Below are 27,932 nucleotides of genomic sequence, written 5' to 3' on the forward strand. Positions count from 1 at the left end.
TTCCCTGGTGGCGCAGTGGTTGGGAGTCCGCCTGCCGATGCAGGGGACGCGGGTTCGTGTCCCGGTCTGGGGAGATCCCACGTGCCGCGGAGCGGCTGGGCTCGTGAGCCATGGCCGCTGAGCCTGCGCGTCTGGAGCCTGTGCTCCGCAACGGGAGAGGCCGCAACAGTGACAGGCCCGCGTACCGCAAAAAAAAAAAAAAAAAAAAAAATCTGTGAATGGAAATCACTGTGCTTAGTGATGGGGAGGGAGAGGGGGCCGTGAGGTTCTAACAAGTCCACACAGCACTTCTCAGCGCTGTCACGCCCACAGAAGGGCTCGAAGAAAGTTGGTTGTAAAACCAATCAGTTAGGAAAGTCTAATTCTAAAGAAAATAACTATAGCTTTTTTTTTGAAATGTTGTATAATTTAGTAAATTTAGAAATTTTATAATATAGTCTGCTTAAGGCAGCAGTGCCCAACTTTTTCGGCACCAGGGACTGGCTTCTTGGGAGACAGTTTTTCCACGGACGGGGGTGGGGGGTGGTTTGGGGATGATTCAAGTGCGTTACCTTTATTGTGCACTTTATTTCTATTATTATTACATTGTAATATATAAAGAAATAATTATACAACTCACCATAATGCAGAATCAGTGGGAGCCCTGAGCTTGTTTTCACTTGCCACTCACTGATAGGGTTTTGATAGGAGTCTGCAAGCAATTGATTTATTATGGTGTCTGTGCAGTCAGACCTCTCTGCTAATGATGATCTGTATTTGCAGCCACTCCCCAGCCCTAGCATCACTGCCTCAGCTCCCCCTCAGATCATCAGGCTTTAGATTCTCATAAGGCGCACACAGCCTAGATCCCTCGCATGCGCAGTTCACAGTAGGGTTCGCGCTCCTATGAGAATCTAATGCTGCTGATGATCTGACAGGAGGTGGAGCTCAGGCGGTAATGCGAGCGATGGGGAGCGGCTGTAAATACAGATGAAGCTTCGCTCACTTGCCCTCCGCCCATGTCCAGCTGTGTGGCCCGATTCCTAACAGGCCATGGACTGATGCCGGTCCGTGGCCCGGGGGTTGGGGACCCCTGGCTTAAGGGGATTCAAAGCTGGGGGCTTAAGAACCCTCCCTGTCATGAACCGCTAATAAGCAACGCAAGGGAAGGACTCAGAAACGTGTTGGCGTGAGTTTGTCTCTTCACTCGGGAGGCAGTTACTGAAAAGATTCAGCTAGAAACAGCCCATTAATATAAACACGTAGCTAAAAACACCACGGGAAGGTCATCGCTGTTTATTTCATCAGCCTGTATTTCCAGGCTGTGCCCAGTGATGCCCTTCTCCTAAGGGCAAGGGAAGACACTGTGCACAGCAGTGAGTGTCTGGTGTAAAGAGAATTGCAAGTGTTGATGGACCACGTAAACAGGAAGAGATAACAAGAAGGAGGCACGTGAGCTGATTGCTTGGCATGGACCTCTATCGCCTAGGAAAATAGTAGCAGTCTTTACAGAAGTATAAGAAGGTTCTCAATGTCCATCATTCACCACTTATTCATTCATTCATTCATTCACTCATTCAACCAACAAGCATATATTGAGCACATCCTGGACGCTGAGCACCATGCTCGTTGCTAGGAAACAAAGCTGAATAATTACTGTGTCATCCTTCCAAGGGTTCACAGGATGCAGTGGAGAAGATGGACATGTAAGCAAATCCTGGCTGTGTGTTGGAGTTAGACCTCTAAGGGCAGCATCAACAGACCGCAGTGGGTACCAGGGCAGGAGTAACTCACTCTCACCAGCGGGCCCGTGGAGGCTGCAGAGACTCACGACCGCTGGGCTTCACTTGAAGAACAATTCAAAGAGGCATCTGAAGGTTTGCTGGCTGTTTGGTCATTAACATCTTTCCTGCCAGTCATTGATCCAAACTCACAGACTACTCAGGAAGTAAAGACAGTAAGTGGAATCCCCTTTCAATCTGCATAGGGTCGCCTGGGGTTTATATAATGGATCAGATTCAATTCAGAAACCCTGGAAGTCATAACAGGAAAGACTCGCCTTGAAGTCACGGCTTGAGTATTAAGCATTTACTGCCTACAAGTCATCACAGCACCAGGACAGATCAGCAAGCCACATTTTCTCCATTTCTTTGTGATTAAGGGAGACTGGGTCCCCACCTTTCCTCAATCCCATGTGAACTGTGAAATATTAACTCCTTCAGCTGAAGGAGGGAGGAACAATGACTTTCTGAGAGTCCCACTACTCAAGAACTCAGAGTCTATTTATAACAGCTGATTTTAGGTTGATAGTAGGATAGAGACCAGTCCATAAGCAGCCCTCTTCGCTGCCTTGGGAACAGAGCTTAGGGTCGTGGGAGTCTGCAGACATGAACCCCGCTGATGGCCACAGAGAAAGGCAGAAGAACATGGTTCTCAGCCACAGGGAGCTAAAAGGCCTGGAGACTATGGTCTTCTGCAAAAATGTGCCCATTGCTCCTGTTCTATCTCCTCTGAGCAAAACTCCAAACCCTCAGAGGTCATGAAGCTTCAACCAACAATTCCTAAACACCTACCATGTGCAGGCAGCGTGCTCTCTGGTTCATAAAGTAATCTTCAGTGTCAAGGATTATTATCTCCATTGTACAAGTGAGAAAACAGCCTCAGAGAGGTGAAATAATCTTCTCAGGGCCACACACCTAGAAATCAATGAAGCTCCGGAACAAAGATAGTTTCTGATGCCAACGGAGTGCAAGGTCCTTTCACTGCACCAAAATGTAAATATGCAACCCTAAGGCAACAGCATCCCTTCCCCCTGCCTAGTTACTCCCACACATCTTAGGTTTCCTTTATTGCATCTTCTCTGATCTGATCTCTTTTTGTCAGAGAATGAACTTTTATTGATACCAGCATCCCCACCGATCTGTACAGGTATTTTACCTCCCCAGAGTGTCTTCATGCACGTACATGTGTCTTCTGCAGGGGGCACACTGCAGCTGAACCTGATGTTTTCTGTGCCATCGCTCCTGTCTGCCCTGCATTCGTGGCACCTCAAAAATCTTACATCAGTTTCTTAGAAGTAGAGAGAACTGAGTTTGCGAGCTCTACTGATTCGTTTCTGATTTTCAGAGAACCACCTGGTGAATTTCCAGCCAATGTTTACTGAGTGAACAAATGAATGGCCTGGCTTACTCACTCCTGTTTACTTTTTCCACCTGCAAAATGGGATGTGAGGGCCAGTTACCCACGCGTCCTTCCTCTCATCCATCCATCCATCCATCCTCCCATTTACCCATCTGGGCTGGGGTAATGCAGTCAGTGAGGTGGAAAAGCAATGAAAACAGTCAAGCCTGAAGAGAAGTTCCCGAGCAACAAATCCCTGAGGACCTTTGTTTGCCCTTACCTCTTCCCAAAGGGCTGGGGCAAAGTCAATGAAAGGAACACATAAGTAAGTTTATGGTGTTTTAGAAAAAAGGAAATAAAGAACAGAGAAACGAGGGAGACACAAATATGCAAACTCTAAGGACCCACAACTGGGCTGTGGTTGAGCAACAAAGTTCACTCTGAGCTTCCTGGTTGACAGAGCAACAAGAGAAATGGGAAAAAGCGAGAGTTCTCAGTATTTTAACCTAAAATACTGCCTCAGTTCATTCACTCACTCACTCACTCAGGAATTCCTCGAGCACTGACTGGGCATCTCCTCTACGTCAGGAGCCTTCCAGGCATGGTATCTAAGTACACTCTTGCCTTTTCTCTTAAGTCTTCATGGGGAAAGGGGCTCCTAGCACAGACAATGACAAGCAATGTGTGCGTCAAAAGAAAAGGAGAGACTTGACCTGCAACTCACCCTCCTCCCCAGAAATACCATAACAAGACCCTAGATGCTGCCTGAATTGTGTTTAAATGGCATTTGGAGAAGACGGCAGGTGCCTGATTATCCAGTGGGATGACTCAGTTTGTATAAACAGGATGGCTCAGGGAAAGGAATTTCCTGGTTCTTTGAGCCATTGCCTTTGTAACGCACACATTTGGAGTCGTGCGACAGAATGCAGAGGCTTCAGCACTGATGCTGTACAGATATTCTGGAAAGTTTCATCACTTACAGCTAAGGCAGCCTTGGGACTGGTTTTCTACATCAGTCTCTTTTGGAAACTTGGAAATTACCCAGTGTGGTCCCTACTGTCCACGACTAAAGAATATGAGAGCTGGAAGGAATCTTGGGTGTCACCTGTCATCACTCTCTCTGGAGCCTCAATCTCTTCTACTCTTTATTTAATAAGTGACCACGTTTACTTGACCATTTCCATGGTAGGCTACTCAGTGATGCCTGTAGCCAGCTCTTTCTGTTGTTCTTTATTCTCTGGCTCATTTGCAAGTCACTGAGACTTTGGGATATTTGTTATAAAGCATGATCATACTAGGAGTTGACTATTACAAGGGGTATTTTGCCTGACCTACCCAGATAATTTTACAAGTCCATCCATTTGTATTGCTGAACGAGACCTGCCCTTAGCGGGATAGCATCCCTTAATTAAAAGCACCTCAAAATAAGGAACCTTGGCCCCTGGGGGGAGGGGGAGGAGACAGACTGTCCCAGCTATATCAATACATCAGGGTGTCTGGAGAGCTTTGAAAATGGTGATATCTGTAGTATCTAATTATCACTTTGTCTTCAAGGTCCTCGCTACAGGATCACCTCTTTCATTCTTTATTCTTCTTCCTTCATCTTCAAGCTTTTATTGAGCACCTACTGTATGCCAGGCCCTGTGGTCAGGTGTTGTGAATAAGACACAAGAAGCTCCCATCACAATTTAGTGAAAAACAGGAAGCTAAGTTGTTGGCCCTCAATTGTATCACTTATTTATTTGATAAAATGGTGATAAAACTTTACCAAGAGAGTCTTTTGGGACTAGTCACCAAACTCCTCTTAGAGGATTAAATTCCGGCCTACGTTTTTATGCCAAATTCCACTCTGTAGAAGTCAAAGGCTGTGAGTGTCCGGAGGCCTCAGCTCGCAGCTCTTAAAGCAACTAAAGAAATTCCTCTCGTCAGGCCTTGAGGAAAACTCCGCAACTGGGCTGTGAGGCGTCTGTGGCGAAGGAGCTTGAAGCCCGCTCTGAGGTGGGCGACAGTGATGATAAATGTCATGGCTGCTCCTGGGCCAGCATTCTTCCCTCCGCTCGGAGCCAGGGAAGGGGGATTACCCTTGAAGTCCTTAGTAAGCTCTTCAGGAAAAGGGTTTGACATTGGAGATTCCCTCGAAAGCTGACTGCTCCCCTCCCAGGTTTTTGCAGCCTAATCCCTCCCTCTCCCTCTCGGTTTCTCTTTGTCTGGGGTCAGCCCAGCCCCACCACCCATCCTGCCCATACGGGGCTCCCCACCACCACCGCCCCCTCCTCAGGCCGACTCCCAGCCTCCCCTCCGCCTCGTGGCCCCTCCCCCCAGGCCTGCTGTGCTCCAGTTCCAGCTCAATTTAGAAAAACGTAAATATAATACATTTCTCCCTGCCCCCTCCCTCTTCTGATGACCTGCCTCACCATTACAACCGACAGACCCCAGTGGGCTCAGTGCACTTCCTGTCAGCATGGGTGGTCCTGGGGATCATGGGGAAGGAAGCTGACAGCTGAGAGCAGGGCCAGGGATCACCGTGTCAGGCACACCAGAGGGAGTGGGCAGCTTTGGTTTCACTGCTCTCATTTTTGTTAAAGCCCAAGACAAGGGCCTTTCTGGGCCTGGGGAGGTCTATCCCATTGGGACAGAAAGAGGAAACCTCACTCTGCCCCATGCCTCCACTGAAGTCCAAGTTCCTATTGGTCCTGATGGGATTCTCCTGTGGAATGGTCTGCAAAAGACTCTAGTCTCAGTTCCACTAATGGGTCTTCGGGGTGACCTGAAGCAACTTGTATCACACCCTGGGCCTCCTGGTTTTGAGATGCACTGTCGAGCTGGTATGTATGAACTAGGATGTCAGCACTGGAAGGGACCCTGGGGGTAATCTGGCCCAGGTAAGGGACCCTGGGGGTTACCTAGTCCAGGAAAGGGACCCTGGAGGTGATCTGGCCCAGGTTAGGGACCCTGGGGGTGACCTGGCTTGAAAGTCTTAATTCTTATCAGGACACTCGATGAATGACGATTCTACGCACCACTTGCTTCTACTGGGGTAGTGAGGTCTTGTCCCTGCAGACACCTCCCTGCTCTCGCACTCAAAACTAATCTAGAAATGTGCGAAGGTGAGGGTGACACTGACCCTGTTTTACCTTATGCTTTTTGAAATATATTAGCAGTAGTAGCAGCACATTACTGGTGACACATTACACAACTGGTTAAGACCACAAGCCAGTGGGTTGCACCTCTGCAAGGAAAAACTCATCACCTGGTCTAACTCCCTATGATACTGAGGAGGAAACGAGGTCCAGAAAGATGTTGTGACGTGTCCAAAGTCGCCCTGCTGGATACAGGCAGAGCCAGATTCACATCCAAGACCCCTGAAGCCCTGGGAAGGCGGGAAGGAGAGATACTGCTCCCTTTACCCTACAGGGGTCATCTGAAGATCCCAGGGGCTTTGAAGACAGGGGTGCAGAGAAATGGGAAGTCATGGTATGATTGCCGTTGAGGAGCCTTAGGCATCCAGGGGGATGAAGAAACTATTGCCTCCAGCAAGGTTCTGACGTCTGGACTTCTGTCTTCTCTCCCACCAAGCTCTTTCGCAGCGCGCTACCTGTGAGCAGCATGGACGTGGACGGGGTCACATTACTCCTTCTCCTGTTTCCCTGGCTTAGCCCCTGGAAAGGAGCTCATAATAGGCCTGGGGTGGGGGAGGGGAGAAGGCAGCCGCGAAGGGGAGGGGGACAGGGGGCATGGAAGGAGGCGGTGGCGAGAAAGAGAAAGAAGGATAACCGCCATAATCCACTCGCGGGATTGTCAGCCTGTTATGAGAGTTGACGCCAGCACTACTAGGAGTTAAGATTGTTTCTGCCCGGATAGGGCAAAGCTAGATAAAGGATACCCTCGTTTATTCAGTCACCCCTTTGCAGACTTCTCCAATGTTTTCCGGGCCCATGCAAGGCCCTGAAATTAGCTTCCAGTGGGGCATGGCTGTCTTGGGAGGCGGCTTGTCTGAATCCCTGTGAGGGAGGGGGACTAAAATACTGTGGAAGGGGGTGGGGCGAGGGGAGGGGAGGGAAGGGACCCTTTGAGGAGGAGGTGCCACAGAACCAGTTTTGTCCACGGGGGTGAGAAGACACAGGGAGTGCCAGGGCAAGGGGCACAGACACGGTCAGGCAGAAACAGGGCGACGTGTGGGCTGTAGGTGAGGAGCAGTTGGTGGGCTCACTGTGGCGGCACTCAGGACGCGTAAAAGAATCTCAGGGCGAATAACTGAAAAGCTGCCTCACCAGGGCCTTGCTCAGGATGTGGGGACGCTAGAGGCTTCTGAACAGTGGATGATAAGACCAACCCCACTGGAGCAAAAGAATCAGAAGGCTGTAGGCGGATGCTGGCGGTTGTGAGGGCGTGGCAGGGAAAGCACCAGGGTAGGAGGCGAAGAGGCTGAAGGGAATGGAAGGAGCGACTTCCAGAAACACTCCAGAGGAAGACCAGCCCAGCCAGAGGGGAGGTGTGGAGACAGCAGCGAAGGAACAGGAAGGAGCGACTTCCAGAAACACTCCAGAGGAAGACCAGCCCTGCCGGAGGGGAGGTGTGCCGACAGCAGCGAAGGAACAGTGATGTCTTGGCTTCTGAGCCAGGGGCCTGGAGGGCGGTGAGACCATAAATGTGGTGGAGAACCCGGAAAAGAGTCACGGAACCAAGTCTCTGAGCCGACGGGCTGAGAAGTGTTTTCCCCGAGATGCAGTCTCTTCCTGGCCTCATCTGAAGTCTCAGAACAAGCCTGAGGGGGCTTCCCTGGTGGCGCAGTGGTTGGGAGTCTGCCTGCCAGTGCAGGGGACGAGGGTTCGCGCACTGGTCTGGGAGGATCCCACATGCCGCGGAGCAACTGGGCCCGTGGGCCACAATTGTTGAGCCTGCACATCTGGAGCCTGTGCTCCGCAACGAGAGAGGTCGCGGTAGTGAGAGGCCCGTGCACCGCGATGAAGAGTGGCCCCCGCGCGCCGCAACTGGAGAAAGCCCTCGCGCAGAGATGAAGACCCAACACAGCCCTAAATAAATAAATAAATAAATTTAAGAAAACAAGCCTGAGGTGGCAGCTGGAAGAGTCTTGTTCTCAGTGCAGAGTCTGCCCTGCCTCTGTCGGAACTTTCTGGAGAACCCAAGGAAGCTCGGTGAGTGAGCAGTCACAGGCTGGGGGCAGAGGAGAACGGACAGTCCTCGGTCACACACCTCTGCTAAGGCACAAGGGAGCCAGAGACCCCCAGCCTCTCCGAAGCAAGCAGAGGGGGCTGCATTTGTTCTGTGACAAGGAGGCCCTTTCCTGTAACCGCTGGCCCATCTCACTCTGCCTCTAGACCCCGAGGTCCCGGAGGGCCCGGCCCCCTTCGTTGCCTCTGTGCCCCGAGTGCCTGCTCGGGGCCTGACACAGTATTGCCCCCGGCGTGGAGGGGAGGGGCGCTGCAGGGGCCAGGATGTGAAACTGGGTTGAGTTTCAGTCCAAGTCTGGGGGAGAACCCTGCCCTCTGCCCACTTCCACAGGGATCAGTGACTGGATCCCTGAAGGCCAAGGAGCAAATGAAAACCAGAAGTGACTTTTCTTGGAGGGAAACTCTGATGATAAATGTGTCTCGCTTTGGTCTTGGGAGATGAAAATTGCTGCATATACAAAATAATAAAAAGGACTTCTCTGGTGGTCCAGTAGTTAATACTCTGCGCTTCCACTGCAGGGGGCGCGGGTTCAACTCTGGTCGGGAACTAAGATCCCACATGCCGTGCAGCGTGGCCAGAATAATAATAATAAATATGACCACCACGAAATGGGAGGCCGGCCCAGATACCACGGGATAAAGAGCAAGGAGGCCTCAGTTTCTCTGCCACGGAAGGAAAGGGAGTGGGAGGGCCATTCCTTCAAGAAATAGTTTATTGAGCCCTTACTATGTTCCAGGAGCAGGGCTGAGTGTTGCAGCCAGACAGGAGTGAGACTCAGTGTCTGCCCCAGAGCACTGCCATTTCCTCCTGTGCCAAAGCAGGTACAGGAGAAGAGAAGAACTGAGGATGGGAGAACTGAACAACGATTCTAGGAGATGTGTTTGAGCCCGAACAGCTCAGCAAGAACTTGCAGCAAACAGGCCAACACGGAGGTTTAGACCCACCAGATGCGCACACGTGGGTGTCCTCAGATGCTGCGCCTAGCGGGTCTGAACTTCATCTGAAAGGACGTCAGTAACCAACGTTGAAGGATTCTAAGTAGGAAACATAATACGTTCTGGATTGCCTTTTAGAAAAGCTATTTTAAAAGCTGGGAAGGAAAAGGCAAAGAGGGAGTGGAGAAAGAAGCAGTTAGGACGCATTTGCAGTCATTCAAAGGAGGAAGGGTGAGGACTTACATGGAAATCCAAAATTCTTCGTAGAGACTGTAGACCAAGAAAGCCACCCTGTCATATCGGTAAACAAAGGATGCTGGGGCCATCAAGCCATCAGCCACTTCAGTCCCCATACTGTGCACCCTGAGGGGATTCAGGATGGGGGAAAAAACCAGGATACTGGCCCCAGATAGCTGAGGTGCGTATCAAAGGAATGATTTCAGTGAGCCCAGACTCCTGTATCTTCCTGTACAGTACTGAGCAAAGCGCTAAATTCATTAACCTGAGAGGTCTGGTTTTTCCTTAATTAACAGTAATCTTTTGATGCTCCAACTACCTGTTTTTTTTGTTTGTTTTCTTGTTTTTTGCAAGTCTCCCAGGCTTAAAAGTCCTCCGCATGCCTGCCGAATAAAACGTAATTCTCAACTCTTAGGTGGTGCAATTTCTTTTTCAGTCGACAAGGCAAAGCCAGTGAGGTAAGGAGCCGTGGATAAAATAGAGTCTGGATCTTCCGGAGCAGGCCTCTCCCCAGCTAGATGTGATGCAAAGTCAGAAAGGAGTCACGGAAGAGAAATCGGGGTCTACACCAATTCATGGATGCGTCTCCCGAATGCTGAAGTTCAAATTTGCAACTTGGTGAGACAACTTGGATGCAGCTGCAACGGTGTAGATGCCCTGGTCTCTGGGGGGAACCTGCCCATGCGTTTCCATCAGCGAGGTCATTCTTACATGTCTTGGTGGGCATATCCAGAGAGCAGGGGAGACTGACAGCTCTTGCCCCTTCAAAATAACAATCTGACCTTTACTCCTAATAAACAAGGAAATGTGCAACCGCCAGTGCACCTCCTTTTTCTATTCAGGGTTTGACAGGACTGTAAGCTCATGACTGAGAAAAATGAGACCCCCTATAATGACAATGTCAATGACAAGAAGAAATTCATCTCCTCATCCACATGAATGGCCTGAGGGCCTCAAAGCTTGGGCTGCATTTAAGAAACCAGAGGAGGCTCTAAGAGGGATAATTGAATTCCGGAGTCAGGAAGACAATAGTGATTATTTTTTGGATGACTAGAGGAACAAACATTTGTGGGTTTGAGATAAACAGATGACAAAAAGAGCCCATCTGAGACGCCAGACTTGACAAGCAGAGCCCTAAGACCTTTGTGTTCTCTGGAGGGACAAGTATCTCGGAATGTTTATATCTCAGGCTTCTGGGTGTGATTCTTAGAACTGCCTTGGAATCTCGTACCCTCAGTCTTTAAACATTACTGTCTGATCCTACTGCCTGATGGGATGGGAGGAAGCTCCAGGGCTCACTACATGCAGGGGCTTCAGACTGTTTTTAGTCAATTCCTAGATTAAAGAGAAAGAAACCAGACACTTGACACTAACAATGGCAGCTGACTGTCACCGAGAGAGTGTCCAGACCAAGTGTTTTAACTACCCCAGATTCATCTCCTGGTTTTCAGAAGCATCCTACAAGGTAGGTGCTATTTTCATCAAAGGATGCCACTTTTCAGGTGAGGAAACCTGGCCTGGCTGACCTGAAGCATCAAGGCATGTAGGACAGGAAGCCTGGCAGTTGACCCCAGAGGAGCCCACCCTTAACCACACTTAGCCTACACTGCTAGATGAAGTCATCGTTTGGTAAAGTTTATTCTGCGGCCTCGTCTTTGATCGTACATGGGATCAAATACTCCCTGAAAGGGTGAAGAGGGTAATCCAGAGATATTAGGGATGAAAGACATCTAACTCAGAAACATTGTCCTCGGACCTCCCTGGCAGTCCAGTGGGTAAGACTCCATGCTGCCAATGCAGGGGGACCGGGTTCGATCCCTGGTCAGGGAACTAGATCCTGCATGTGTGCTGCAACTAAGAGTTTGCACGCCGCAACTAAAGATCCCACATTCTGCAACTAAGACCCGGAGCAGCCTAAATAAATACATAAATAAATGTTTTTGAAAAAAAGAAACATTGTCCTTGCACTTATAGAAAATATAAAATAAAATAGTCATGTCTCTAAAATGACTGATAACTTAGCAAAATGGCCTAAAGGGCTCTGTGAGTTTCTGTGGAACCCAGCATGGAAAGCCCATGTGTGGTCCAGGCTTCCTCCCCCCAGACAAGGCTGAATCAATATCAACCTGAATTGTTGGAGAGACTGTCCTGGCCTCTAAACTTGTTCCTCCCTCTGGGTGCCTTATAAATATTTCATGAATGAAAGAATGAATGAACAAATGAAGGTGTCCACCTGTGCTTCCTCATTCCCTCTCCATTCCCCCCCTGCACTAGCTGCCCATCTTCCTCAAGAGAAACAGAGTTCATACATAGTCACAGCACTGACCACGATTTTACACCTGCTCCCTATGGCCTGATGCAAAATGCAAACTTGTCAGATCTTCCTTAGAGTTCTCCAATAATCCCTGGTCTTTCTCTGTTCCCTCCCTACCCCAAAACCATCATTTGCTTTGTCAGCAGCTACTCACGGCCATGAGACTCTTTGGACTTGCCAGTCCTCTGCCTTGGAATGCTCTCCCTTACTCAGATTATTAATAAGTGGACCCTCAGAATCAGAAGGGACCTTGTGGATCAAGACCAATCTCCTACCTGGAGCTGGAAATCTCTTTTTTTTTTTTTTTTTTGTGATACGTGGGCCTCTCACTGTTGTGGCCTCTCCCGTTGCAGAGCACAGGCTCCGGACGCGCAGGCTCAGCGGCCATGGCTCACGGGCCCAGCCGTTCCGCGGCATGTGGGATCTTCCCAGACCAGGGCACGAACCCGTGTCCCCTGCATCGGCAGGCGGACTCTCAACCACTGCGCCACCAGGGAAGCCCTGGAAACCTCTTTAGAACATCCTTGATCCACCATCAACCAAGCCCTGCTTTGAAAACGATCCTTCATTTTCCACTTAAAATTATTAAAAACTTACCTCTGTTACGAAACCTGCCCTCATTAATAAATAAAGGCATTCATTCCCTCACTCGTCTTTGTTTATCAGACATGTTGAGTGCCTGTCACGTGCCAGGGAATGTGCTGGGTTCTGGGGAACATGAAAAGTCATGGGCCTCACTCACTGCTCTTTAGATGGGTCTGCAGAAGAACGGCTATTTCCGTAATTCTGTAAGATACACCATCAGTGTGTGCACCAAATGCAACACTGGGACAGAAAAGCAAACAGTTAATGATTCCTCTCAGCAGGAATGGGGCTAGGAAGACTTCACAGAGGAAGCACTGTGAAAAGCTAAGTCTTAAAGGATGAGTCTGGAATATTCACGTCAACAGGTAGAATGAGGTGGGCATGGGGGCTGGGAATCTCAAGCTGAATGCACACTGACCATTCTTTCATTACCACTTGACTTCAGGGTAATAAATAACTGGTACCCATTGGAAGAGTATTTCGTACATGGTCTATGGCGAAGGGAATTGGTCTAGTCCTTTCAGAAAGCAATTTGGTAAAACAAATCAAGAACCATACAATGGCCATCCTTTAGATCTAGCCATCACATCTGGGGGAGTATATCTTGAGGAAGTAATTACAAATGTGGAAAAGATTACATGCATGAAAATAATATATACTGGATTTGTGAAAATAGGGGAAAAATTGGAAACTGAGCCTCCAATTCACTTCCTTGGAAGATAGGTAAATAAACTATGATCCATTTATTAGAGGGTTGATTTATTATGCAGCTGTTTGTTTTAAATATTATATGACAATTTGGAAATATTTATTCATATAAGGCTAACTGAAAAAAGAGAAATGTGTGCATATGATCACAACTTTATTTTTTAACTCATAAATATTTAAAATATTTAAATGTTTAACATATGTGTTACTCTTAGAGGAAAACATAGGCAGTAGACTCTATGACATAAATCACAGCAAGATCCTTTTTGACCCACCTCCTAGAGAAATGGAAATAAAAACAAAAATAAACAAACGGGACCTAATGAAACTTAAAAGCTTTTGCACAGCAAACGAAACCATAAACAAGAAGTAAAGACGACCCTCAGAATGGGAGAAAATATTTGCAAATGAAGCAACTGACAAAGGATTAATCTCCAAAATTTACAAGCAACTCATGCAGCTCAATACCAGAAAAACAAACAACCCAATCCAAAAATGGGCAGAAGACCTAAATAGACATTTCACCAAAGAAGATATACAGATTGCCAACAAACACATGAAAGAATGCTCAACATCACTAATCATTAGAGAAATGCAAATCAAAACTACAATGAGATATCATCTCACACCGGTCAGAATGGCCATCATCAAAAAATCTACAAACAATACACGCTGGAGAGGGTGTGGAGAAAAGGGAACCCTCCTGCACTGTTAGTGGGAATGTAAATTGATACAGCCACTATGGAGAACAGTATGGAGGTTCCTTCAAAAACTAAAAACAAAACTACCATATGACCCAGCAATCCCACTACTGGGCATATACCCTAAGAAAACCATAATTCAAAAAGAGTCAGTACCACAATGTTCATTGCAGCTCTATTTACAATAGGACATGGAAGCAACCTAAGCGTCCATCGACAGATGAATGGATAAAGAAGATGTGGCACATATATACAATGGAATATTACTCAGCCATAAAAAGAAACGAAATTGAGTTATTTGTAGTGAGGTGGATGGACCTAGAGACTGTCATACAGAGTGAAGTAAGTCAGAAAGAGAAAAACAAATACCATATGCTAACACATATATATGGAATCTTAAAAAAAAAAAAAAAAAAAGGTCATGAAGAACCTAGGGGCAGGATGGGAATAAAGACGCAGACCTACTAGAGAATGGACTTAAGGACATGGAGAGGGGGAGGAAGGGTAAGCTGGGACAAAGTGAGAGAGTGGCATGGACATATATACGCTACCAAATGTAAAATAGATAGCTAGTGGGAAGCAGCCGCATAGCACAGGGAGATCAGCTCGGTGCTTTGTGACCGCCTAGAGGGGTGGGATAGGGAGGGTGGGAGGGAGGGAGACGCAAGAGGGAGAGATATGGGGGTATATGTATATGTATAGCTGATTCACTTTGTTATAAAGCAGAAACTAGCACACCCTTGTAAAGCAATTATACTCCAATAAAGATGTTAAAATAAATAGGAATATTTTTATTTAAAAATAAAATAAAATATGTGTTATTTAAAAATAACGAAAGGGGCCTAAGATATGGCACCAAAATGCTACCAAAAGTTGGGCTTGAATAAGGAAAGTTCTGGGAGACATGCTTCCTTCTGTTTTCAACCTTTTTGTTTTATGGTTGTTTTGTTCCCTCTTAACCTGTAAGTAGTTTGCTTGTTTGTTTAATCTATGGAATGAATTTCACTCTCTACAATCTTGGGGTGAACTTCTTCCAAAAATCACCAAGTCTTCTAGTTCTTGTTTTCTCTGTCTTCTCATTACTTGGTAAGTGCCCGAGTCTGAACATGACATAGTGCGTGTCTGTTTAGTGACAGTGGCTGACAAAGTACAGCATGTTTTCCTATACCCTGCCTTCCTGGGGCCTCAAGACCATTAGGAGAAACAGCAACACTTGACACAGCTTTTGTTTGTGCTATACACTCTTCTACGCACTTCACAGACATTAATTCATTATACATTGATACAACAATTCCATGAAGTTAGGTTTAGGACTAGGGTTAGCGTTAGCCATTTACCCAAAGCTATCTAGCTAGTTGGTGATAGAGCCAGGATTTGAACCCAGGGAGTATGGCTCAAGGGTCTCTGCTCTTAATCACTCAAGACAGGGAGCTTTGAAATAGCCAGCTCTCTGTACAGACAGGCAGACAGGCATTAACACCTACACAAATAACTGTGTGGTTGGGGGGAGGGGCTGGAGATGGAGGGTGGACTTTGAAAGACAGAGCTATGGGGGTTCTAGCGTAAGCCCCTTCCCGAATGGAAGTCTCAATCTGGCATCGATCTCTTTCTGAGAGGATGGCAGATGCAGAATGACATCTGAAATCTGAGCGGTCATCTCTGCGTAAATATAGGGCTCAGTGTTGGAGAGGGATGAGAGGTCGCCCTTAGCGAGAGGCAAAAAGCATCAGAGAGCTGTGTGTTTACACAAACTGTGTCTTGATATTTTCTTTGTCTATTGTTCCTGTGGCAGACATAATGATTGTTTCTTCTCTGGGGCATTTATTCAGATGACAAAGCTCAGGCTTTGCCTGGAATTTTAGAGACCCCAGAAGTACAACAAAACTTTGTTGGCCGTCTCATCTAGACCTTGTCCATCCCTCTACCCTTAACACACACACACACACACACACACACACACACACACACACTCTCTCTCTCTCTCTCTCTCTCTCTCTCTCTCTTATGAAGACAGAGGATAAGTATCCATTAGAAATAACAAGTGAGGTACCTGGTACACAGAGGCATTAGTAGCCCCTGTTAAAAGGAATTAACCAAAGAAGGCAGGAGTCATTATGCAAACACAATGAGGGTCCAATGATATGAAGTCCTGAGTGATTCTTTCGTTGGATCTGACTCATGTTTCTCCATTCACTCTAGATTGAGCCAATGTTTACGTGATATGTCTGCCCTCTCGGTCCTATGTTTTTAATTCATTAGTTCCAAGTCTTGGAAACAGGCTACTCAAATATTCAGCCCAGTGAAAGCTCAGGATTATTAATAAGCAGCCAAGTGTTTGAAAGCAGCTGGTCCAAGCTGGGGCACTGCTCACGATGGAGAACACGTGGCTTCCGAACCCCGTCTGAAATGACTGTGTTCTGTCGGCCTGCGCTGCACGCGCTCCTACTCTTAGGCCTCATCCAAGAACAATCAGAGACTATAACTAGAAATCTTCCTCTCACCCCCTACCCAAAACATCCCCACCATTTTTAGAGGAAAGATGACATTTTCCCCAGCCCCACCTTATCAGAGTGAGGGACTCTCCTATATTCTCCTCGTCAAGATTTATGTATCCTTGTCCCAAGTGTCAGAGGACCACTTTCCTCTTTCTTAGTGGAAATTGCATTCTTAAATATCAGACTTCCCAATTTGCCTCTCATGGTAGAAACCACGGGAAGGAACCCGAGAGACAACACCTGTCATTTGACAGATGAAGACAGGGGGCCCCCAAAGAAGAGGGGACCATTTGAGTATCAAGTTGGTGATGAGATGCTGCCGGTTCGCAGACCAGGGCTCCTTCTGCCCACACCCTCCTCAACTTCCACGTGGCACTGAAGGCGACACTGTGTCACCATGAAGCCCGGGAACGAGCAGAGGCTGCCTCAGTTATTTTCCTAACCCTCCCCCTGACCCCCTTATCTGAACGCACCCCCAGTGGAAGGAAAGCCCATGGGATCTTACTCATTTCCATGTACTCTGGCGTCAGTCCAGTGTATGGTTCCAGGCTGTAGTCTAGATCCCACTGCTCTGGATGCTTTGAACAGGCGGAGTCAGCTTCTCCAGGCTCTGTCTCACCTTTCAGCTTCCGAAATAGTTTCTTTAGCTTCCTGGAAAAGAAAGGGATCCGTCACCAAAAGCCTCTGGAGGAGAGGGTTAGTTCTGCAGACAGAAAGGAGAAAAACAACTAAGTTTTGATACTGGAGCCATCTCTCATCTAAGGACAGAGAGAGGAACACTAAGGAGACTACTTTTCTCTTAAAGACAATCCCAGGAGGTCCTTTGTCGGGATAATAAAAGGGTCATCCCACAAAGGACCAAGTTTCTTCAAACCCGAAGAAACTTTTAATTCTTCCTGCTGTTTGATAGGCAACAGGAGTGTTGGCCCTTCCTGTCAAACATTGAGACAGTCCTATTTTCTAACGGGTGATCTGTCCACCCTCTTCATGGGGAAGGGAGGGTGTTTAGAAAGTAGCAGAAAGATGCCATCTTCCCACCTCAAACATTTTCATGTGTTAATAACATGAATAGCATATGTCCATTAAAGCCAAGCTAAACGTTGTCCACCATTGCTATGGGGTGAATCGTATCCCCCCAAATTCATATGTTGAAACTCAGAGCCCCAGTGTGACCATATGTGAAGACAGGGCTTTTAGGAAGTACTTATGGTTAAATGGGGTGATAAAGGTGGGTCCTAACCCAAAGGATTGTTCGCCTTGTAAGAAAAGGAAGAGAAAGCAATCTCTCTCCACCGTGTGAGGTCACAGTCATCTGAAAGCCAGGAAGAAGGCCCCCACTAGAAACCAAACCCTGCCAGTCCTTACCTTGGATTTTCCAGCCTCCAGAACTGTGAGAAAACACATTTCTGTTGTTTAAGCCCCCCAGTCTATGGTATTAGTTATGGCAGCCTGAGTAGACTAAGTCAACCACATTCAGGACATTTTTGGTCTAGAATGAGAACAAGATAATAATGGCCCAGCCTCTTGGGATTGGTATGAGGATGAAGTGAAACGGTGTTTATACCATCCTTAGCACAATATCTGGACATAGTAAGCATTCAACAGATGCTAGCTATTATTATTTTTAATATTAAATGCTAAGATTAATTAAATGCCTGAAGGTACGATCTTTTCATCCCTCCCACTGATACACAATACACAGAGAATGAAATGAGGATAAGGAGCGAGGTCCCAGTTCTGCTGATTGGTCTAAGAGGAAGATTCTAGGAGACTGTGGAAGGAAAACCACAGCAGAACAGTCAGAAGCATAAACCTGAAATGTTTAAAGGGATTGTGCCTATAATTTAAGGTTGTTATTAACCATTTTACAGCTGGGAGGGCTGAGACTCAGAGTGGCTAGGGGTTGCTTGCAGTCCAAAGCCTGGCATAAGGGCCCAGGTCTTCTGGCTCTGGCCCAGGTTTCTTTTCCTCCACAATTCATGGTCAAGGTCTCCATGAAGGAGACTTGGGATTGACACACGGAATTCATGAGAGCAAGAACCAAAAAGAGAAGGGGAACCGAGCGGATGGGAAGCAGAAGATCACCTTTACTTCCCATGTGAGTCTCCAGCCGCCCCTCTGTTCGAACTTGCTGTGGCTATTACTCATTCAGGGGAAATCTCTGATTGTTCTGGTCTTTAGCTTATAGTTTCTGAAAATTATAAGTTGAAATCTCAGCTCTTCACTCCCTGGTGTGTGACCCTGTGCAAGTCAGATAATCTCTTTAGCCTCAGTTTCCTCCTTACTAAATGAAGATGATGCTAAAAGACAGGTCCTAGAATCAATTCAATGAGATAAGGTATATAAAGGCAATTTAATAGCAACCATGTTTGGAACAAGGTAACTGCTCAATAAATGTTAACTATCATTAGTGTAAAAAAACAAACTAAAGGGATTGTAAAGTCCATGCTCCATCCGAATGCAGGAATCCTCCCCCCCTACACACCCTCACACAAGGCCATCCAACCCCTGTGTAGCTCTTTCCAGAGGAGCAGTCACGAAATCATTAGGCATCTCATTCTATTGTTAGAAAGTGTTCAGGCAAGTAGTGGGAATCCCATGGCTCAAAATAATGTTTTGATCGGTGCCTTGTCTAATAGCACTTGCCATCAAGAAGCCTATAGTATTGCAGTATGGGTAAAAGTCTGATCTTGGATGTCAGGAAGTCGTTCTTTAAAAACCTAGTTTTACAACTCACCAGTTATATTTTCTTGGGCAAGTTATAAAAACTCCATAAGCTTTAGTTTTCTTATCTATAAGATGAGAAAATAAATATTAACTAGCCCATTGGGTCAGTTAAAGGAGATAATCTATGTAACATGCTTAATTTAGGGCTTGGTACGTGTCAAGAGCTCCATAAATATATCGTCCTTATCACTGGCATTCTCATCATCACAGGAGGATCTAAAGAATGAGTTGAGACCCATAGAATCAACAGTAAAATAAAATATTTCATAGTAAGATAGCAAGCAACAATTCTGTGATCACAAGAAATTAAGAAAAGCCTAGATGGAGCCTGAAGATTCTGAAGCCAAATAGTATGAAGTGGCTGAGACCCTGTCTGTGAGTCAGGACAGAAGGACAGGATGAAGAAAAAACATAAAGAAGAGAGAGACAAGAAAAGAAGGAAGGAAAAGAAGGGAGGGAGAGAGGGAAGGAGGAAGGGAAGGTCTACAACCAGAACTCAAATTAAGACTTTTCCGCCAAGTACCAGGAATCAGAAAACTCGGCCACAACTTCAGTAAAGAATAGTAAATGGGGCTTCCCTGGTGGCGCAGTGGTTGAGAGTCTGCCTGCCAATGCAGGGGACACGGGTTTGTGCCCCAGTCTGGGAGGATCCCACATGCCGCAGAGCGGCTGGGCCCGTGAGCCATGGCCGCTGAGCCTGCACGTCCGGAGCCTGTGCTCCGCAACAGGAGAGGCCACAGCAGTGAGAGGCCCACGTACCGCAAAAAAAAAAAAAAAAAAAAAAAGAGTAGTAAATGGTTTTAAGTAGACATGGAAAATTGAACACATGCACATATCCCTGTCCACTTCTGAAATGCTACCAAAATGATAGTGAATGAATTTTAAAATGTATGAAACCACAAGGTTAAAGAAAATAGTCATGACTACAGTAGAGCATGAGAGATATTAATGACCATCTTGGAAGATGAACAGTGAATGAAGGAGTTAGCAAAGCTGTGATGGCTGAATACCAAGTACCTACAGTGGAAGACGGAAGGGAAAAGCAAGCCAACTCATGCTGAAAAATCTCAGAAAGGCTCAGGAATTGCAGGCACCAGGTATCAGCAAAGGCAGGAGGTAGGGATTAGTCAAGGCACTATTAAAGGAACAGCAGACCCTAATCTCTCTGTCCACCCATATTGCCCAAGTGACCACCACTTCCCAACACCAACAGGAGCAAAAAGTTTATTCAGAGAAGAAAATGAACCAGGGAAACTCTGGATCTGACATAAATCCAATAAAATGATAGGAAGTTAAAAATCAATAACCTCTTAGGGAAAAAAGAAAATAGAACTAAAGACAAATATATGGGCAAGAGGAAAGAAAAGAGAAGAAAATTAATCAGTCTATGAACTTCAACATTTACACAGAGAGAGAAGACAGAGAAAATGGTGGGGAAGAAGCTACAAGAGAAATATAAGAAAATGTCCCAGAGGTGAAGGACATGCGCTTTCTTAAAATTTTTTGGCCACACCACATGGCATGCGGGATCTTAGTTCCCCAACTACAGATCGAACCCACACCCCCTGCATTGGAAGTGCATAGTCTTAACCCCTGGACCGCCAGGGAAGTCCCAGGACATGCACTCTCTGATTGTAAGGACCTACTCACCAAAATAAAGAAAGAAAAGGATCTCCACCAAAGCATATCACCTTGAGGTTTCAGAACGCTAAGAAGAAGGAAAAGGATGCTAACAGCTTCCAGGTCCAGAAGGACAAAGATAGATTCTCTAAAAATTATAAGCAAAAGGATATTAGAATTCTCAACATCAGCCCTTTACAATAGAAAACTCCAGGGAAATGTATTAACAATGAGAAGGCAAATGATTTTTAGCATAGGATTTTATACCTAGCTGAAGTATACAACGAGTGCAAAGGCAGAATAAAGACATTTTCAAACATGCAAGTTTTCAAAAAAGATATATTTCTATGCCTCCACTCTCATGAAGTTCCTGGAGGATGAATTTCACCAACCAAGGATATAAAGCAATAGAGAAAACAGTATGGAATCTGGCAAAGAATCCACCAGAAAAAAAAGTGTTGGACCTAACAGGGATTGATAGCTGTATGGAAGGTTTAGTGAACAAACACTTCTGGTCTAAACAGGATAATGGAGGGTTCCTAGAGGATGGTCTCAAGGAAAAAATAAATGTGACCAATAAGACATCTGATGTGTTTAAAAAGAATGAAATATTGCCATTGGCAGCAACATGGATGGACCTAGAGATTATCATACTAAGTGATGTAAGTCAGAGAAAGACAAATATGGTATCACATATGTGGAATCTAAAAAATAATACTAATGAATCTCTACACAAAACAGAAACAGACTCACAGACATAGAAAACAAACTTATGATTACCAAAAGGAAAAGGGACAGGGGAGGGATAAATTAGGAGTTTGGGATTAACAGATACAAACCATTATACATAAAATAGATAAACAATAAGGATTTACTGTATAACACAGGGAACTATATTCAATATCTTATAGTAACGTATAATGAAAAATAAACTGAAAAAGAATATATACATATATATGGCTGAATCACTTTGCTGTACACCTGAAACTAACACAATATTGTAAATCAACTATATTTCAATTTTTAAAAATGATAAAGCAAAACCCAAAAACTAAATAAGAAATAAAAGACATCTGATGTGTTTAATGAAGTAATTAAGCTGGGAAAGTGGACACTTAAACAAGTGTCACCAATATGGTATAATGAGTATTATAAAGGGAGAGATTTAGGGAATCATGGACAACCTAACCTGCAAGGTTTCCCTGGGAAAAAGCTGTGTAACCCAACCAAAGGATGAAAGGTGATAGAAGCAGCATGGGAAAGTGAGAGAGAGCTGTGGAAGGGGAAGCTGTGTGTTCTAGGCAGAGGGAATTATTTGTGCAACAGCCAAAGTCAGTGCGAGAATGGTCAGTGCAGGGAATAAAAGGAGATCCAAATGTTCGGAGCATAAAGTAGGAGAGAAAGTGATGAAAGATGACTTGAGAGGTAGCAGAAGTTCATGAAGATGGCCTTGTAAGCCATGTGGATGTGGGGGTTCAAGTGAGAGATCAGGGTAGCAGAGGCCAGGATGATTGCCATGGCCATGAAGGAAAGCAGAAGGAGACACGCTTAGGAGGTGGGGTTAAGAAGCTGGTGGGGAATTGCAGTTGGGAAGGGAAGAGGAACCAAGGATGACCTCCCAAAGTCCTTGGCCGTGTGTGTGGGTGGTGGCAGAGTTCGCTAAACTGGGGGACACAAGAGGAGAGGGGGAGGAGAAGTTGTTGAGATGGAGGGTTTCATGAGACAATTAAGTAGGGATGTCTAGTAAACAGTTATATGTGGTCTAGAGCTCTGAAAACAGGTCCGGGTTGGAGCTAGAGACCCAAGAACCATCACGGAAAGAACAATGGAAACTCTAGCAATGAACACCTCCTGTGGGTGGCGTGGAGGGGAAGGAGCCTTCAGAGGGCAAGGAAAGAGCAGTCACAGGAAGAGATGCTCAACTGTGAGACCCTGTGGCAATGAAGGCCAGGGCAGAGGACAGCCTCAGGAAGGACACCGCGGTCAGCCATGCAATACGCTGTGGGTGGGTCCAAATAACCACAAATAATTCTTACGAACCTCTCCTTACCAGGAGTTTCCCTCCTGGAGATCTCAGGGCCCATTAAAACATTAATAAAGGCAGTCCCTCGAGAGCAGGATTTAAGAGAAATCCTGCACGTTGGATAACACACAGATGGGGCGTTTGGAAAATTTCACATTATGATTCCTACCGTATGATGCATTGCTCGTTAAAATAACTCCTTTGAGGTTACCCTTGTCTCCTTTTCATCTGCTCTTTCTCTGTCCCTTGTTAATGACAAGTCTGAGAAACTCTGTCCAGAAGCCTCTGAGCCTTTCCCCTGCATGTGCCCCACAGGTTCACCCTGAGACCACGGTGATTGTCGGTCACACCTTGGCCTCCTGGCTGCAGGATCCAGGCCCCAGGAGTCCTCCACAGACCCTGGCTTTACAGACCTCGAGCCTCGTGAAAGAAGGCAGAAGCAAGCCCGCCATGGGCCGAAGAAGAGAAACACATCAGCCTCGGAGCTGTGTATTCCTCTTCTTGACACAGGACAGGATTCAACTTTGCTCCTTAAACCTCTGATTCACAGCCATATTCCACTGTATTGAGGGGAACACAGAGCTTCCCTTGCCTGTGATGGCTTTAAAGAGAGACTGTTTTATGTCTTTAAATACAATATTTATCACATTTATCAAAAAAAGAAGAAAGTTTATGAAATCTTCCTGGCTGTGTGCAGGGGTATAATGTGGCTATTCTGGGGTGTGATCTGGTGCTTCTAGCAAGAATAGGGACTGGGGGACATTTTGCCAGCATAAGTATTAATTCATCAGCTCTGTCCATCTCAGACGTCGCTCAGGAAAGAATCTGGCACCTGAAAGAGCATTTACCCTTACACACACACACACACACACACACACACACACACGCACACATTCATCTCTCTGAATGATTAAAGGCCATTTCCAATTTTGCTTCATGGAATACTAGAGCTGAGTTTGAGATAAAATTATAGCGAGGACTTGGGATGTGCTGAGGCGTGTTTGAGGGCACCATGACGTTTGGATCCAAAGTCCATTTTGCACAAACACACATGGGAAAGGTGGTGTGTGTGTGTGTGTGTGGTGGTGGGGAGATGAGGAAAATCCCCACCAATGGACTCAGATAATAAATAGCACAAGATCGGATTCTGCCCTGCAAGCCAGCCATGTCTGAAGTTATCTCAGAAGGAGCTGCCAATGAGCATTATTCTGGGGCCTGTTGTGTTGAAAACCACCTGGCTCCCCTCTGGAAAGCATCTGTCGCAATTGTGTCAGGCCCCAGGAGCCTGGGGTTGTGTGAGTGGGGAGAGTCCAAGGCCAGACCACACAACTTCAGCTTCATCTAGTATCATGTCCTCATTGCCCGTAAAGAGTTACTGCTCCCAGTTTTGCTGCTTCCTCTGAAAGCACTTCATTTTTCCATCTCCAAGGGCTCTGAAGCAGGCCTAGCAAAAGTGGGACATGCTTCTGTCTGGACGGTGCTGGCCTTCCATGGTGGCCCTGTCTGGGGCACCTGCCAGATTTAGGGGTAGCAAAGGGAGAGGTCTGGAAGCTGAAGATGCTAATCTTGGTCCCAAAGGACAGGTGTACAGTATTCATGGACATGCCTGGTATCTGTGCCAGCCCCGTGGAGACCTGCGGGGTTAAAGGCAAGAACATTGTGCTAAGCCAATGTCTCCCAAGCAAAGGACACGTTCCACTAGCAGCTCATGTGATGTTTTTGGAAGGTCACTAGACTTGGCCTAACATCTCGTTAGAGCACCTGGAAGAGTTATTCCCTTTACTGCTCTCAGCTCATCCCTCTGATTGCAGTCCAGGAGAAAACCCCAGTCTGCTGCTGGTATGCCTTTAACAACTCCCCGGGACTTGTGCAACTTCTTTTTCAGTAAAGAGAATGCAGATCTTAGGCTAACTTCATGGATTAATAATGGATCAGTTTTATTGTATTTCTTTCTACTATTTGCTATTCAGGGTAACTGACAGTGTTAGTTTTCCACTTTCAGAAATGTGATGGACTTAAAAAGTGAATTGGTTTAGAGGAAATTAATATGCAAATAGCTGTCTAGGTAGGTAATGGAAAACAATTTAAAAGTTGGCTGACAAATGACTAAAGATTGGGAAACAATCTAATGCAAGAAGCCTACTGGACTGGTCGACTCAAGAAGACACTAGAATTTGTAGTGGTGGTGCTTTTAGCAATATACACACACATGCGCACACATGCACACACAGAGAATCTAAGGAGAACCGTGCACCCTTAGGGAGTTAGATAAATTACAGCCAACTACCTGGCTTACCAGCAAAGTCAGTTCAACAGTCTTTAACATTTTAAAATTCTCTTTGGCAGAATCTCAGCAAATTGCTTTCAGAAGTAAATAACAAACACGAAAAATGATCAATCTATGTGTATAACCATATTTTTTTTACCCCAGATATTCTTATCCAGTATGATTACCTACATAAGTCCTCAGACTTGCTTCTGTTTTTAAAAATCAAGTCTGGTCTCGGAGATTAATATTTATCTCCCTGAGGGAAAAAATTGGATGCAGGCTCTGAAGGCACCGAAGAGCTACCATGAACCACAAGCCATGGGTCCCAGAACAGAAGAGAAAAACACGGTTCCTGAGAAGGTCTTTTCAGCTCACTCCCTGGACTCGAAACACTCAGAGAGCATCACTTGTAAACATAAAAGTCAATGACACTCAGTAACACCTTGGCTACCTGTACCCCCAGGAACGGTTCTTCCTTTCTCGGATACCCATATCCTTTCTTTTCTAGAGACCTGAGCATATATGCAAGCTGTATTTTTACATAACCATGTGTCTTCCTAGAATAACTTTCCCAAGGTCTCACAGGGACTATATTGCAATGCCTGGATTTAAACCCAGATCTGTTGAACAATCACTGCCCTACAGAGATGTGTTGCCTCCACGAAAGAGTTAAAGACCACTGGGTCTAGTTTTTATAATTTACACTATTCCTTCCTCACTGTCAGGCTCAGTGGTCATTTCTCTTTTGCCTATAAAAGACTCCCTTTTTTTATTGCTTATTTCATGTTTCTCTATCATACATAAGGATATTGCCAGGTACGTGAGCTCTGGATTGATGGGTCTAATCTACTGAGAGTGGGCTCTGCGTGGGGCGTGGAAGACCCAATAATCATAATCGTGGCGATTTCAGGTGAACAAACTCAGTCACAACCTGTAGAATTGCAGAGAACTTTGAAGATAAAATACCATAGGGCTTGGTGGAAGAACTTTTGCTCTACATTCCTGACTTCAACTATATGATCAGGTTGTATGTGTTCACTAACAGATTAGGAACTAAAATGAGGAAAAATATTTTGGAAGAGAAGTGACTTGCATTGGAATCGGCAGTGACCAATTTCACTGGATAGAGGAGAGGTTCATAGAATGCTAGAGCTGAAATGACAAAACCTTGGAGATTATGACATTATTATATACTAAATAGGTATTATATCCTGTTATATATTATGTATTATTATATGCTTTTCCTCAAGAGATGGGGATAGTGAGACGTAGGAAGTGACTTGCTCACAGCTTTATGAATTTCATGCAAATGCCATCAATTAAAGTGTGGCATAGTAAACACACATCAAGCATAAGGAAGGAAATTTAGCCTTCAAGGAAAACAGCTGTGTGTAGGTATCATCTGTCATGGAGCTGACAGAGTTGATGGGTGGGGAACATCCAACATATTGTCCAAATGACTGAGTTTTGCCTCTCTTACACCCTAAAAAAGGCTTCTGGGGGCTTCCCTGGTGGCACAGTGGTTGAGAGTTGCCTGCCGATGCAGGGAACACGGGTTCGTGCCCCGGTCCGGGAAGATCCCACATGCCACGGAGCGGCTGGGCCCGTGAGCCATGGCCGCTGAGCCTGTGCGTCCGGAGCCTGTGCTCCGCAACGGGAGAGGCCACAATAGTGAGAGGCCCGCGTACCGCAAAAAAAAAAAAAAAAAAAGACTTCTGGGTCCCGAGTGGATGGGCCGAGTGGTAGAAGAGATGCCTGGGAATGAAAAAATGGCAAGCTGTCTCCAATTCCAACCAATGTACTGGAAAGACAGGTGTGTTCACCCAGATGTTTGGAGGGGATTGGAGACTTTCCTTTGTAGCAGTGGTGGAGGGGATGGGCTCACGGCTTCAAAGGGCCAGATGTGGCTTCGGCACATCTTTTTGTTGGCCTGTATATTTTCTGGATGTTTGTCCATAACAAATGTGTTCTCTCTGAGATGGTAAGCTCCTAGACCACAGTGACCATGTGTCTCACCAGCTTTGTTTGATGACTATCACGGAGTGACGTTCAGTCAGAAAGCTGAGAACGAGGTGCTGTTTCAGAGGGTTGAGATGCCCAAGCCATGTTCTCCTCCAGCTCCTCCGAGAAAAATCACGTGCCCAAGTGCCTCCCGTGGTTACCCCAGTGTGGGGACAGAGAAACAGCCTAACTGATGGCCAGTGATGGTGAGACCCATTCCGACGACTGGGATGGCAAAGTGTTATGAGCGAATGCTCAGGATTCTCATTCCTTGAAGTAGGGCTCTCGTGAAAAGAAGTTTTCTTTCCAGATAAATCCGATTGTCTCCATTATAACTTGAGCTCTCTAATTGTGTTTCTGAGAAAGACCAAAGAATAGCTTTCTCTGGGGATCTGTCAGACAGTCACAGCCCCCCATGGGAGCAGTGACTGGTGTAGCTTTCCCTAAAGAAAGGAGTGGATCATGTATATCTGCTAGTGGTTCCAATCAGCCCAAGGAACCTAGGCTCAGCGACCCTTAAGCAGACTGAGAGAGATTTGGGGCTCTCACCCTTGCCATGACCCTGGCATGCCCCAAGACCGGTCAGGCACCACTATCTCATCTCCTAAAGCAACACCTGAGTCACTAAGTGTTTTGATAAACCTGAGTCAGTCTGTTGTTTGTTTAGAAAATAAATCTACATCCAAGGGAACCTGATTCTTTTTTTTTTTATTTATTTATTTTTGTCTGCGTTGGGTCTTCGTTGCTGCACTTGGGTTTTCTCTAGTTGCGGCGAGTGGGGGCTACTCTTCATTGTGGTGCACAGACTTCTCACTGTGGTGGCTTCTCTTGTTGCGGAGCATGGACTCTAGGTGCGCAGGCTTCAATAGTTGTGGTGCGCAGGCTCCAGAGTGCAGGCTCAGTAGTTGTGGCACATGGGCTTAGTTGCTCTGCGGCATGTGGGATCTTCCCAGACCAGGGCTCGAACCTGTGTCCCCTGCATTGGCAGGCGGATTCTTAACCATTGTGCCACCAGGGAAGTCCGG

General features: G+C 46.2%; 1 protein-coding gene across 8 annotated transcripts in view; it reads right to left on the reverse strand.

Moving 5' to 3' along the window:
- ANO2 (anoctamin 2) overlaps positions 1-27,932 on the reverse strand; it is a 336,711-nt gene that overhangs the window by 20,796 nt on the left and 287,983 nt on the right. For all 8 annotated transcript variants that reach the window (XM_089920173.1, XM_089920168.1, XM_089920169.1 and 5 more), the window contains one exon: positions 16,773-16,918. In XM_089920173.1, coding sequence (XP_089776299.1) covers positions 16,773-16,918 — 146 coding nt within the window. The remainder of the gene's footprint in view (positions 1-16,772; positions 16,919-27,932) is intronic.

Source organism: Delphinapterus leucas, chromosome 11, assembly GCF_059928025.1.
Source record: "Delphinapterus leucas isolate spDelLeu-1000000601 "Yukka" chromosome 11, BTC_Dleu_Yukka2, whole genome shotgun sequence".
Lineage (NCBI taxonomy): Eukaryota > Metazoa > Chordata > Mammalia > Artiodactyla > Monodontidae > Delphinapterus > Delphinapterus leucas.